At 46.4% G+C, this 14,394-nt stretch overlaps 1 protein-coding gene across 1 annotated transcript in view; it reads left to right on the plus strand.

Moving 5' to 3' along the window:
- The window catches only part of LOC119431338 (hemicentin-2), a 98,410-nt gene that overhangs the window by 67,424 nt on the left and 16,592 nt on the right, over nt 1-14,394 (plus strand). Inside the window, exon 2 of the mRNA XM_037698824.2 lies at nt 2,899-3,354. Within this exon, the coding sequence (XP_037554752.2) occupies nt 2,899-3,354 (456 nt within the window). The remainder of the gene's footprint in view (nt 1-2,898; nt 3,355-14,394) is intronic.

The raw sequence follows: 14,394 nt of genomic DNA on the forward strand, positions 1-14,394 counted from the left end.
GTATGCGCACTTATTGACAAGAAGTGTGGCCCTACATCGACGTAAACATCGTGTTTGTTTGTGTGATTCGCCTCTTTCCCGAAATATATACCATCGTATACTCTAAATGCTGAACAAAAAAGCACGCAGAGTCAGGTCGTAGTGAACTTCAGCTTGAGGATTTCGACGCTCACTGAATCCAGTGGCTGTCGCTTATTCTTCGCACGGAAAATCCCTTTCTGGATTATAACTACGCTGCTTCGTAGCCTGCCTCGGACAAGCACTTTCGTTCTGGCTTTGGAAGGATGTTTCTAAAGGAGACTGCATTTCAGTCGACGAAACCCAGTTCCTAGGAATCGCGGCGCGTATTGAGTTCTGAGAAAGTAGTCTAGCCACCGTTCAGAAAGTTTTCGCCGGATTTATTCGAGTTGTGAAGGATCTCTTGCTGGGCGAAATGGAAAGTGTTTTTGCCAACAATACAGAAGAACGGCTCTTAAGCATTCCACTAGCGGCAGGTGCACCGATTAAAGTGTCCCAGGCCGCTCACATTAAACTACGACATAGGTATTGTAGCCATCAATTCACGGGGTGTTATGCGTTTAGTCTTTAATATTGTAATTTCAGCAGTTGCTGAGGAGTGTTCCAGACATTTTTCACTTCGCTAAGTAGTTATGGGCGTGGAATCTCAACACCAGCAACATCACGCTCGAGGTAAATCACTGCTCGTCATTCGATTCAAATTAACAACTCGACCGTTGGGGGAGGGACGCCTTGCCACCGCTTAACTAGCGAATTGTACTTCCAAAATTTGAAAAAAAAAAAACTGCACACACTTGGGAGGCAGGCGCTCCTTGCCCCTATTCAACAACCAAAATATTTTACCCCCCAAAAATGTTATGATGTAGCGTCACTTTCCAAGTTATCGAAATTGTTTAACGGGTGAGATTAGTGAGAGCATGTTGAGCAATTAATTTTTTACTGATTATAAGTTAAGCAGAAAAGTGCACTCAAACCAACAATATATGCCACAATTATGATGATGATGATGATGATGATGATGATTTATTGGCATCTTCTTTGAAACAGGGCGGTGACAACTACTCACCTAGCCTGCTTGTTTTAATCACGTATGCTATATACATGCTTTTTATCTAGCATTTTTGTATACATATCCTTAATCTTGTCCCTTCAAGATCTACCTTGCACCTCTACCTACCACTGTATAGGGGATCCGGTCGTATCAATCTTTTCCCTGTTTTTTTTTTCACCAATACTCTAATCGTCTCTTGCTTATTTCTACGGCTGATCTGTTGATGTTTCCTTCCACTTTAAGCCCAAGCGCTTCTGGGAGTTGCATGTTACCTACGGTTCTCGCTGGGTGGATCCCGTCGCATTCCATTAGGATGTGCTGAGTGGTCTCTGAATCTTTACTGCAGCATACACATGCCTCATCTAGTTCCGAATATTTGCTCCGGTATGTTTTTGTCCTTAGGCTACCGGCTCGAGTCTCAAATAGTAAGGCACTGCCTTTTGTGTTATCGTACAGATTTTCCCTTCTAATTTCTGTCTCCTCATTCTTGTAAATCTCCATTGTTCTTTTTGTTTCCATTCTTTGCGTCCAATTCACTGTCTTTGTTTCTCTCACTTTCTTTCTGGTGACTCCTGGTTGTCTATTTAGAGTTTCAATAATCCTGTACTTCCATTCTGTGTCCACGGTTTTCAGGTACAGATGCTCGTGCACTTTAGCCGCCCATTTATTTTCACCCATCTTCTTGAGTCTTTCCTCAAAGCTAATTTTGCTCTGTGCTTCTCTGACTTCAAAAGAGACCCAATCCATGTCACCCTGCACTGCTTCATTTATGGTTTTTCCGCGGGCTCCCAAAGCCAACCGGCCTACCGATCTTTGGTTAACTTCTAACCCTGACAAGATATCCGATTTTAAGCATAGAATGGCATTTGCGAACGTTAGCGATGGCACCATTACTCATTTCCAAATTCAATACACCTCCCCTTCTTTGTGGTATCACAGTGCTATGTGTTTCAATATTGCTGCATACCGCTTCCCCTTTATTTTGAGGTTATCTTGCTGGATGTTTGAGTACGTCTTTCCTTCGTTTATGTATACGCCGAGGTATTTATATTGCTTGACTATGGATATGACTTGCTGGTGAATTGACACCATATAATCACTCGCCTCTTCATTAAAGATCATAATTCCGGATTCCTTTGTGCTAAACTTCAGGCCTAGATTTGTTGCTGCGTTGCCACAGATAACCACAACGTAACCACGCTTGTGGTTTAAGAGCGCCATCAAGCCGAGCGTGCTTGAGAGAATTAGCCGATCCAATGCTGTCTAAAATTTCCTTTGATTATTATTCGAGATTCGATTTATATGCTTTCATTACATAGATCTTTACATCATCCTGCAATTTTCCGAGTTTTTATGTTTTCGCCCCTAAGTATCCGCAGACTGCCACTTGATGAGTTTCTAGCTGCTTTGGACAAATCTCACGGCTGTGGAAATTTTATTTTGTTGCATTGTTCATTGCCCACTCCTGTTACTGCCCTGTGTCTGGCTGTAAAACGTTAAAAAGAAATGAAGGTAATTGCCCAAACTAAAATGTTCTGTTGGGCAAAAATCACATCGCCGAACGCGTAACACGTACGCATAACAGTAGAGATTTCTACGCAGCTAGGAAGGTTGAAACATCGACCTTCCGGCTATTCGGGTAAAACCGTTGAAATCCAAAGATACGGGCCGTTGCATTACTTCGCGGCTGAATGGTAGTACAGGCAGCTTTCGCGTCATTTCGCTGCAGAAGCAGGCGTTAAGATTATTTAGATGCTAAGTTGGCTGTGAATTGCACGCACTTCACGGCTGAACGATATTACAGATGTTTTCACACGTCTCCAATGCAGGAGCAGGACCGTTTCCTCCGTCACCACTAAGCCTAAGCCTACTGGCAGGCAAGCAGACGTCACTTCCTTGCCCTATCAACATGGCATCGAAAGAACCCGTCTCTGTCGTCTGGTTCCGCGTAGCAGACGCCAAGCTGAACTCGTCCAGCGGTTTACCTCAAAGTATTGACAGCAACCAGGAACCAAAGAAAGCTTACGCCTTGGTGGCTCCCGAGCCGCCATTGACCATAGTGTTGGGAGCAACTGTTGGACTAGTGGACGGTGCCCACTGGAAGCAGCCATCGTGGATCGGCAGGGCATTCTTTTCACTGCTCAGTGATCCGCCCGCTTTGCTTCTCAACCAATTGAATCCCTCTGACACCGGAAGTTACGTGTGCAACGTTTCGTACCGCGGTGACAACGTAACCGACGCGGGTGTGACCATAACCGAGGCCATCGTTGAGCTGTTCGTCGCAGGTGAGTAGATTCATCGGGGGCATTGAATTTTGCTCGAGGAAGTAGGCATAGTAAAGTAAGTTCCGGTGACTATGTGCATTTTTAATCATTGCTTTTCATTGCTCTGCCACAAAAAAATTTGGACACTCGGTCATGCGTATTCGTTTTGCCTTCTCGTAAAATTTGAGCAATTAGAGTACGTCAATTACTATGTTTTTTGCTCGCGCAAATTTAAAGAGCAGTGCATCTTCATATTGGTGACTTCGCGCTCTGCAGTTTGCCTGTACCGATCGGATTCATCATGAACACTGTCGGTATTGCTTCGATGTGATGTGTGTTATTTAGAGTTTAGTTGTTTTTGCCATCACGCTGAGCAGTTTCAGCAATGGCGCCCGCGCAGTTTCGTGGAAGTAAACTGGAAAGCACTGGTATGCATGAGGCACGGCCTAAGTATGTTAGCCATCTAATGCGAGCTATGAAGAAACCATAGAAAGTTACGCCAATATTCGCGACTTCATCACAAAAAGAAAGTAGAGAAGCTGCGTCCTATTAGAATATTTACTCGGCTACGTGTTAAGTCACCCTTAAAAATTTAGTCAGTCGCAATTTTTATAACTCGAAGATTTAACCTAAGTACTTCATTGCACCAAACAAAGAGAACGAGAGATTTTGCCATAATCGTTAGGGCTAACGTGGCGCCCCTTCATTTTATGAGATAAGACCACGACGAGCCCTTCAATTATCAAAGTATGATCGTATGTCGTAACAGTGCTTACTATTTCTACTCATTTTGCGTGACCTTCACTGTCAGTAGATGGATAATGTAATCATTGATACGTGCAAATTCTACAGGTACAAGGAAGGACGGAAAGTAAGAGGTGAATGGCAGAGAGGTTAACTAGGTCAAGTGTCCGATTGGCTACTAAACTGCGCAACAATATAGAGGTCTGTACACGAATAAGAAGACGCTTCGTCGTCCTCAGTCCGATGGCCGCTAACTTTGTCATCGAGTATCACGTGAGAATATTTCGAGTGTTTTTCAGCAACTGCCAACCTGTCATGTCAAAAGTCGGTAATGTACGATTCTGCATCGTTGCTTCACACATGTATAAATTTGGACAAGAAAGTATGGAATATTCAGTGACTTTAAAGCGACTGATCGAGAACACCTTCAATACTTATAGCGTGCACCTTTCGGCATCAGTCGTTAAATATTTGGTGACGAGGCATGTTGTTATTACTGTTTCATAAAATTCTAGTAAAAATTGTCTACATCTTATTCTAAGCCGCGAACATGTGGCTTTTATTCTTATTTATTCTTTTATTCTTAGGTTGGGACTGCGGTTCTACGCAGTCCCAACCTCGAAGGCGTGTTTTTCTTAGATCAACTGCCCGACAAATACGTTTAACTCGGCAGATGTAATAGATGGAAGTAAGAAAAATAGTACCCACACCACGAATGCAAACTAAAGCAAAGGAAATTTTTCGCGTGTTTCGCAAAAGTGCGCATGATTGAAAATTTGAAATGAAGTGTTGATGGAACATTGAAAACATATTGTACAAAGTATGTATTGAGCATAAAATATGGGGACACAATCTTCCGCGAGTGCACCTCAATGAAAGAAATCAATAAAAAATAAGGAATAGGCTGATTATTGTTTATCGTCTAGACTTCCTATTGTCTTTGCTCTTCTTCATACGATACTCTTTGAAGTGCGATTCTCTTGCTGTATGGAAGTCGGTGTTCAATCTGTGAACTGTCAGTTGCCACGAGCGATAGCGCACTCATTTTTTTTTTTTTAAGTTCTGGAGGGCTTTCAAAAAGCACTGTCCCATTTTAGGCGGGAAACGTGTCAAGCACGCCTTTATGCCCATTCATGTCTTTCTTTTTTTTCGTCTATATTTCTCTGCTGGGACGAAGCATTTTCCTTCTGGGTTGTGTTTGTCAGAGACGCGGTGCCCCGCGTCAGGGAATCAATCGGCTTAAAGAGACGAAGCTGCTTTTCTTTCTCAAAAAGTACCAGCAGGGAGAACGCAGATCTTTATTTTTCCTCCAGGATGACCAGAACGCAAACTAAATGAGAAATTCGCTGTTTAAGGATTTTGGTATTGGCTTTGTTTACGAACCTGCTTTTCTTTCTCAAAAAATACCAGCAGGGAGAACGCAGATCTTTATTTTTCCTCCAGGATGACCAGAACGCAAACTAGATGAGAAATTCGCTGTTTAAGGATTTTGGTATTGGCTTTGTTTCACTTTAAAACCGTTAACGCTTGGTTGTTGTTCTTCTTATTCTTCATTATTTTTGCGACAGCAATTGTACGGATGCTCGGGGCGTATTTGCGCCGTCGGCGTCACCATGCTGTCCTGATGTTGACGACGCATGCGCGGCCTGCGGGAGGATTAGAAGTGCGTTTGGCTCCAAAAGCGACAAAGCCACGTGAGCGCACCGTCGCATGATCTGCACAACCGGCTCCGCCGCAGCCGGGGCAGTATTCTGGCTTCCGCTGCTGGCGTGAGCGTCGTGCGGCTTTACATTAGCCTTCCTGTCAAGCAGCTGTGTGTGTATCGCACCTGGGTGAAACGTCGAGCTAAATTTGCGTTATCATTTCTTGTGGGACGCTGGCCAACGCCGACAGATTTCCTTCGGCCGCATTCTCGGGCGCCGTCGAGGTGCGACTTCATCAACGCCGCCGGCACACTCCCCACAAGGCCAGCGTTCGGAGACGCCTTCAGCGCAACGCTAAGCCTTACAATCGCTTTCAATGCTTCGGACTTTCGGGCGAAAGTGGAAGCAAAAATGAATTTCTGTAATTTTGGTTGTGAAATGGACTAACCTTTCGCCCGAGAATGACGTTCTTGAGCAGCACTCGCAGGCGTCACCGCCGTTGCTGTGTAGTTAGACGGCCATCGTCATTGTCATGGAGTATCACGCAAAGAAAAGGAAAAAAAAAAGACGGCTTCGTTTATAACGTTTGACATATCGTTCTGTCTGTGGCCTAAGATGTCGTTGTGACACTCAACGTTATTCTATTGCACATACATTTTATGTTTCTCTTTTCTTGCTACTGTTGCCTTGCTACTACGGAGCGTTAAATCATGTTTACAAACTGTGTGCAAACCTTCCCTTTATTGCGATAGCAATTATATGGACACTTCAAAAGCAGATTTCTGCCGTCGGTGTCGCCGTCGCCGTCGCCGTCGCCATGAGGTTCCGTATGACGTCAATGGAGATGAAATCGTCGCCGCGCGCCGAACGCTGTATGTGCGAGTGAAAGGGCGCGAGGGGCGCGCGCTTTCACGGGGAGTGAACGCACGGCGGAGAACAAACGCGCGTTCTGCGCCGTGCTCCCTTAAGGGCTGCAGATGTAAGCGTCTCTTTCCTCCTTTACAATCACCATATATGTAGAGCAAACGCGCCTCTTCCTACGCGCGAAAGGCCATGGGGAAGGGGGGGGGAGGGAAGGGAGGCGACGTTTAGCTGCGGCACCAAGTGCCTATTTATATCAGAGGCTCCGGCAACAGTCACCAACGCCGCACACATTTTGAGCGAACGCGGGCATAACGCCGACGGCGTCAACAACAGTTCTGCGTGTTGCCGGTGCTGCTGTATGTCCAAGTTTATACCGCTGATAAAGCTAATATCATTACTCCGTATAGCTCTCTACAAATTTGCTATCGCAATTGATGCTTCGCCTTTCAGGTGAAACTGCGTCAACTTTTTTTTGTTATGCAGTGTTCTTTTGTCTCTAATCCCGTTGACTGGCGAATGTATAACGGCCACCAGACTAGGCCTCTGGTGCCAAAGTAATGTCCGCGTTGGTCTGCATAATCACGACAATCACGTTTGGTTAACAATAATAATAAATAACTAAATAAGTAAACAACAAAATGAACATGTACAAAAGAGGTGGATGGATAGCTGAAGTTATCAGCAGGAAAGTAACAAATATAAATCATTCAATTATTGGCGTTCTATACGTGTTAAAACCGCCATCTGATTGACTTAGGATTAACTTGAACCACCCTCGGGTTCTGTAACGTGCACCCAACGCACAGCACACGAGCATTCTTGCTTTTCGCCCCCATCGAAATGCGGCCGCCGATCCGTGACTTCGAGCTTAGCAGCGTGAAACCATTACCACTGAGCTGTGTCACATGTATTGTGATTAACCAAGAATCAATCATTCAGTCAATCAAATAATCAATCAATCAATTATTTATTGAGTGGCGGCGGTGGGTTAACTAACAATTTCAATCTGTTTGAGGCTAAAGTCTCTACATGGGATCCTGTCTTCGTCAGGGCTCCGTCCAAGCTGACAAATTCCTTGTTTGTCCCACTAAGCGACAACTATATAGGATATTTTTTTCGTTTTATCGTTCACAGAATTTCGAAGGCTTGCCCGTATGGATATGTAGCACATTTCTAATTCTTGAGTCAAATTACTCTAAAATGGACAGGCAGCCTAACGAGATCTCTAAATTCATAATCGGCTAATGAGCAAAAATTTCGCTGACTACATCTTAAACAAATTACATTAATGCGCATTGTAATTTGCGTATTGTTTCCGGTGAGTTCGCAAAGAGGATAGTTTGAACTAATTATGAGAATGGCGCCACTTTTGCGATGTGGCTGCCCAAAGATTGCAACTAAATGCATTGATGTTCTGGGTATTTTTGAGCTTAAGCGCATAAGTAGTAGTATTTAAAAAAAATTAATTAGAACAACAGTAAATCCTTACCGCAAATGCGACAGCACTTATCTCAAAACCGATGCTAGTTTCAAAATTCATTCCAAGCGAATGGGCCGTGTGAGATCAGTTGCTGTAATTCGTGAATTGCAATATGTGCGTTAAAGCAGTTGGTTAAGGAGTTAAGTAGAGAAATTGTATTAATTAGTGCTTTTTGATGTAATAAAAGCAACACTTCTTCACGCTGGGATGCGGTTCTACGCAACCACAACCTCGAAGAACAGTTATGGGCTGTCCAACGGGCCCGCGACGCGGTGGAGAGGCTCGGCGCCTCTCTTTCCCGACGTGGGAGCGGCCCGCTGCGCGCTAGCGTGCGCCCTAAAGGACCCTAATAAAGTTTTTCATCTATCCATCCACCTATTCGTGTAATTGAGCTCAAACAGTAGATTTGTGATACACTCGTAGTATGCCACAGAAGACATTAAAAAAAAATTGCATCACCCTTTAAAAACAAGGTATTTATAGAATACGCCCTCGCCGATGAGTCCCCGCAGGGGCGTCTGCGTCAGCAGGCGTTTGGTGTGTTGCGACACCACGGACCCGAGCACACGAGGGTTGGACCCTCCCGCGTCTAACCGTGCGCGGCTTAGCCGTGTCCGGGGAAAGGGGGATCCTGGGGGTTGAGCCAACGCTGAGTGTTTGGACCTTTAAGGCCCCTCGGCGGAGGCAACACACCCCTTTGGCCTCGGCTTCACGTAGACGGCACCCCCGGACTGACCCACCCGGGGGAAATCGGTAGTTGCCTTTTCCTGTCTCTCTCTCCAATCTTCGTCTTTCTCTCTCGCCTTTTTATCTTTCCTGTCGTCTACTCTCTTCTATATTACTTCCGACCTTCTTGGCAGCGAGGGTTAACCCTGTGTGAGGAGCCAACCTAGGTTACTTCATATTCGGTTATAGTGGTGACGTACAGTTGGCGTCCGCAGGACTTGTTTTCTATAAGACCTGTGGCGTCCCCTTGTTGGGCTCCATGGTGGGCGGCTGGCGTTACTGCCGAAAACTGCAAATTTGGATGGATAGATCCTTTCCCAAACTCCCTGATCGCCCTCAGAAACGAGGGCGCACCGAAGAAGTATTTAAATTTTTTGGCCGTAACACCGAGAACTTCCCCCGCTATCAAGTAATTCACTGTGAGAAACCAGGAAAGACAACGAGAATGATCTCGCCTTTCCTCGTTTCCAAATGTCTAACTCAGACAATTGGCCCAGGCTATCAGGCATCCAGACTAGCAAGTGGGGACCTTCTTTTGGAACTTCACGACAAAAAGCAACATGAAAAACTATCTAACCTAGTGTCTCTTGGGGACATAACCCGTTTCAGTGACCCCACACCGCACCATGAACACCATCCGCGGTGTAGTTTCCGATGTTGATCTCATGGAGCTTACCGAGATTGAACTTCTGGAAGAATGGAAAGAACAGAATGTAATCAACGTAAAACGGATCAGAATGAGGCGTGATGGTAAAGAAATTGACACTAAGCATCTAATACTCACATTCGGTTCCAGTGTCCCCGCAGGGGCGTCTGCGTGAGCAGGCGTTTGGTGAGTTGCGACACCACGTACCCGAGCACATGGGGGTTGGACCCTCCCGCGTGTAGCCGTGCGCGGCTTAGCCGTGTCTGGGGAAAAGGGGATCCTGGGGGTTGAGCCGATGCCGGGTGTTCGGACCTTTAAGGCCCCCCGGCTGAGGCAACACACCTCTTTGGCCTCTGCTTCACATAGACGGCACCCCCGGACTGACCCACCCGGGGGAAATCGGTGGTCGCCTTTTCCTGTCCCCCTCTCCGATCTTTTTCTTCTCTATTTTTCTGTCCTCCCTGTCCTGTCACCTCTTCTCTTCTGTTACTTCCACATTTTTCATAGGCGGCTTGGGTTAACCTTGTGTAGGTGCCCTCTCTTGGGTTTTATATAAGGTTATAGCAGCAATGTACGGCTGGCGCCTGCAGCCTTACACGTGAAGTGCTGTAGCGTCCCCTTGTTGGACTCCGTGGTGGGTGGCTGCCATTGCTGCCGAACAACACAAAATTGTTATGGGAACGCCCGCTTTTCCTCGACTTCTTGATCGTCTCCCTCAGAAGAGGGGACGCACCGATGAGCTTCTCAATTTGTTCACCCGGCCTAAAGACATCTTCCCCCGATATCAAGTAGTACATAGTGAGAGAACGGAAAGACTAGCAAGAACCATATCCCCATTTGTAGTTGCGAAAACCCTGACGAACACGCTAGGCCCTGGCTATAAAGTCACCAAAATGCCAAGTGGGGACCTTCTGCTTGAGCTACGTGATAAGGAACAACACAACAGACTCGGCAAGCTTGTGACTTTTGGTGATGTCCCAGTTACTGTTTCACCGCATCGCTCCATGAACACAGTACGCGGGGTAGTATCCGAAGCAGACCTCATCGACCTATCTGAAACCGAGTTGTTGGAAGGTTGGAAGGAGCAACACGTCATAAATGTGCAGCGCATCGTTATGAGACGGGACAACAAAGAAATTCCCACGAAACACCTGATACTTACCTTTGAATTAAGCGTCTTGCCAGAAAGCATCGAAACAGGCTACACAAAAATAGCAGTAAGACCATATATCCCAAATCCTAGACGATGCTACCAATGCCAAAGATTCGGCCATGGCTCGCAGAGCTGCCGTGGTCGACTCACCTGTGCCAAGTGTGGAGTACAAGGCCATGCCTCAGACAATTGCGAGGCTACACCTCACTGCGTAAATTGCGATGGTGACCATCCAGCGTACTCCCGGTCTTGCCCAAGCTGGAAAAAAGAGAAAGAAATTCTAACACTGAAAGTCCGTGAAAACATATCGTTCAGAGAAGCACGCAAAAGGTGCTCACCGTTCCACACGACCACTTACGCTGATGCGGCGCGTCAAGGGGCAGCGTCGCAGCGGCTACTGCCACCAGCCCAGCCCGCGCGCAGCGAGCTGTCGCTTGTGGCTCCTGCCCCCAGGGTGGAAGGAGCTAAGTCTACTCCACCTAACCAGCAACAGGCCCGGTTACCCTAGGGTTGCCGGCACCACAACAGCCCTCGGTGGCAGCCTGCGCTACGCGAAGCGAACCCGCAGGGCCACCAGCCGCTCCCACGGTGGGTGCAGTCAAGGCTGCCTCACCCTCTCCGGCCATTGCTGGCTGTGGTAACACCCGGCGCAGCTCAGGCCCAAAGGCAGCCCCATCGACCTCCGGGCTGGTGGGCACAAATGTCTCGTCCTTCGCGGCGAGACTCTTTCGCGAAACTTCTCGCTCGCATGAGCGCGTGTCCGGCGCCTCTCAAGAGGCAATGGACACTACACCCATCCCGACGGCGCACCAAGCGCCTAAGGAGCGGCGAGGCTCCCTCGACCGCTTCAGAAAGGACAAATCCCGCGTTACAGGGCCTGGAAAGGGCTCTGTAATCTAAGGCAATACTTCCGTTTTTAGTACACACAGCACCAATTTAATTTCATTATGGATACACAAATTATACAATGGAACGTCAGAGGCCTTCTTAGGAACCTCGATGATATCCAAGAACTTCTTTACCAACACAATCCAAAAGTGCTGTGTGTACAGGAAACGCACTTAAAATCAACACATACAAACTTTCTCCGACACTATGTTACGTTTCGTAAAGACCGTGACGATGCTATCGCATCATCAGGCGGTGTTGCCATTATAATTCACAAAAGCATAGCATGTCAACATTTGCAGCTACAAACGCCCCTCGAAGCAGTGGCAGTTCGACTTGTTCTTCTGAACAAACTCATCACCATTTGCTCGCTTTACATTCCCCCACATTACCACTTACACAAACATGAATTTCAGTCCCTTATAGACGAATTGCCAGAACCTTATCTTGTTCTTGGCGATTTCAATGCGCACAGCAGTCTGTGGGGCGACTCTCGTATCGATGCGCGAGGTCGTCTTGTTGAAGAATTTCTTTTCTCGTCTGGTGCGTGCCTCCTGAATAAGAAGGAACCTACATTTTACTGTATTGCAAACGGAACCTTTTCTTCTATTGACCTTAGCATAGCTTCCCCGTGTCTATTTCCTGAACTTGAATGGGAAGTTACCAAAAATCCTTACGGGAGCGATCACTTCCCGATATTACTGAGAACAACCACAGAAAATAAGTCTCCACCACAAGCCCCTCGATGGAAGGTTGATACAGCAGATTGGGAGAAATTTCGAACTCTTACTAGCAATATCTCCTGGGCTGACATGTCTTCGTTAGGAATTGATGCTGCTGTAGAGTATTTCACTGCCTTCATAATTGATGCCGCTTCTAAATGCATATCCGAAATAAGTGGTGTGGCATGCAAACGCCGTGTCCCATGGTGGAACGACGAATGTAGGAACGCTCGTAGGAAACAGAACAAAGCGTGGGGGTTGCTACGTGATTCACCGACTGCGGAGAATCTTATCAACTTTAAGAAGATAAAGTCACAAGGCAGGAGAACGCGCCGACAGGCCAGAAGAGAGAGTTGGCAGAAGTTTTTATCAGGTATACACTCGTATACAGATGAGGCCAAAGTATGGAACAGGGTTAACAAGGTGAGAGGACGACAAACATATTCACTCCCTTTGGTAAATACACAGGGCGACAGCTTGGAAGACCAAGCGAACCACCTGGGTGCACATTTTGAACATGTGTCGAGTTCATCGCACTATTCTCCGGAATTCACAAAATACAAAGCAGCAATAGAAAAACTAAAACTAGACCGAAAGAGCAGCGGGAACGAGCCATATAATTTACCTTTCTCTTTAGCAGAGCTCCATGCATCACTCGCCTGTTGCAACCAATCTGCCCCAGGCTCTGACCGCATATTATATGAAATGTTGAAGAACCTACCCTCTGAAACGAAGAAAACCCTTGTCTGTCTGTATAACTCTATATGGACCTCCGGCGAGATCCCCTCTGCCTGGAAAGAGGCCATAGTGATCCCTATCCTGAAGCAGGGGAAGGATCCATCCTCTGTATCGAGTTATCGGCCCATAGCGCTAACAAGCTGTCTCTGTAAAGTCTTCGAAAAAATGATAAACCGTCGCCTATTACATTTCCTAGAATCAAACAGACTGCTTGATCCATACCAGTGTGGTTTTCGCGAGCGTCGATCCACCACTGACCACTTGATACGTATTGAGGCGCAGATACGCGAAGCTTTTGTTCACAACAGTTCTTCTTGTCTGTATTTTTAGACATAGAAAAGGCCTACGACACCACATGGCGGTTTGGCATACTGAGAGACCTCTCCCACTTTGGTATACGTGGTAATATGTTAAATGTGATTGAGAGTTATCTGCTGAATCGCACATTCCGTGTTCGAGTTGGCAATGTTTTATCACGACCTTTTGTGCAGGAAACTGGTGTACCCCAAGGAGGCGTGCTCAGTTGCACACTCTTTATCGTTAAAATGAACACGCTTCGTGCTTCTTTACCACCAGCTATCTTTTATTCCATCTACGTGGACGACGTACAGATAGGCTTCAAGTCCTGTAACCTCGCAGTGTGCGAGAGACAGGTACAGCAGGGGCTCAACAAAGTGTCTAAGTGGGCAGAGGAAAACGGGTTCAAAGTAAACCCCCACAAAAGTTCTTGTGTTCTTTTCACCAGGAAGAAAGGTCTGGTTGCAGATCCAACTATCGAAATGTATGGACAACAAATACCTGTGAACAAAGAACACAAATTTTTAGGCATCATACCTGACTCTAAGCTTACTTTCATTAACCACATAAAACATCTAAAGGCGAAATGCCTAAAAACAATGAACTTACTGAAAATTTTATCTCACACATCCTGGGGCACCGACAGGAAGTGTTTAATGAACCTTCACAAGAGTCTCATTCAGTCACGATTGGACTATGGTGCCGTAGTATATCACTCTGCCGCCCCGAGCGCGCTAAAAATGCTAGACCCCGTCCACCATCTAGGTATCCGCCTGGCCACTGGCGCATTCAGAACAAGCCCCGTCGAAAGTTTATACGTAGAATCCAATGAGTGGTCACTCCATTTCCAGAGAACATACATCAGCTTCACCTATTTTCTCAAAGTACACTCCGATCGTGAACATCCTTGTTCTGCAACCCTTAATGATTTGAAGTGTGCAACGCTTTTCTATAATCGACCCTCTATGAGGCGGCCTTTCTCATTGCGTATAAGAGAACTTAGCGAAGAGATGGATATCCCACTTCTAGAACATCGCCTAATGCCTCCAGCTAAGCTTTCACCGCCTGGGAGTGGCAGGTGATAGAATGTGATCTATCCTTTGTAGAGGTCACAAAGCACGCTCCCGAGCTCGAAATTGCATCCAAGTGCATCTTACCCC

This window comes from Dermacentor silvarum, chromosome 10 (genome assembly GCF_013339745.2).
Source record: "Dermacentor silvarum isolate Dsil-2018 chromosome 10, BIME_Dsil_1.4, whole genome shotgun sequence".
In the NCBI taxonomy this organism is placed as follows: domain Eukaryota; kingdom Metazoa; phylum Arthropoda; class Arachnida; order Ixodida; family Ixodidae; genus Dermacentor; species Dermacentor silvarum.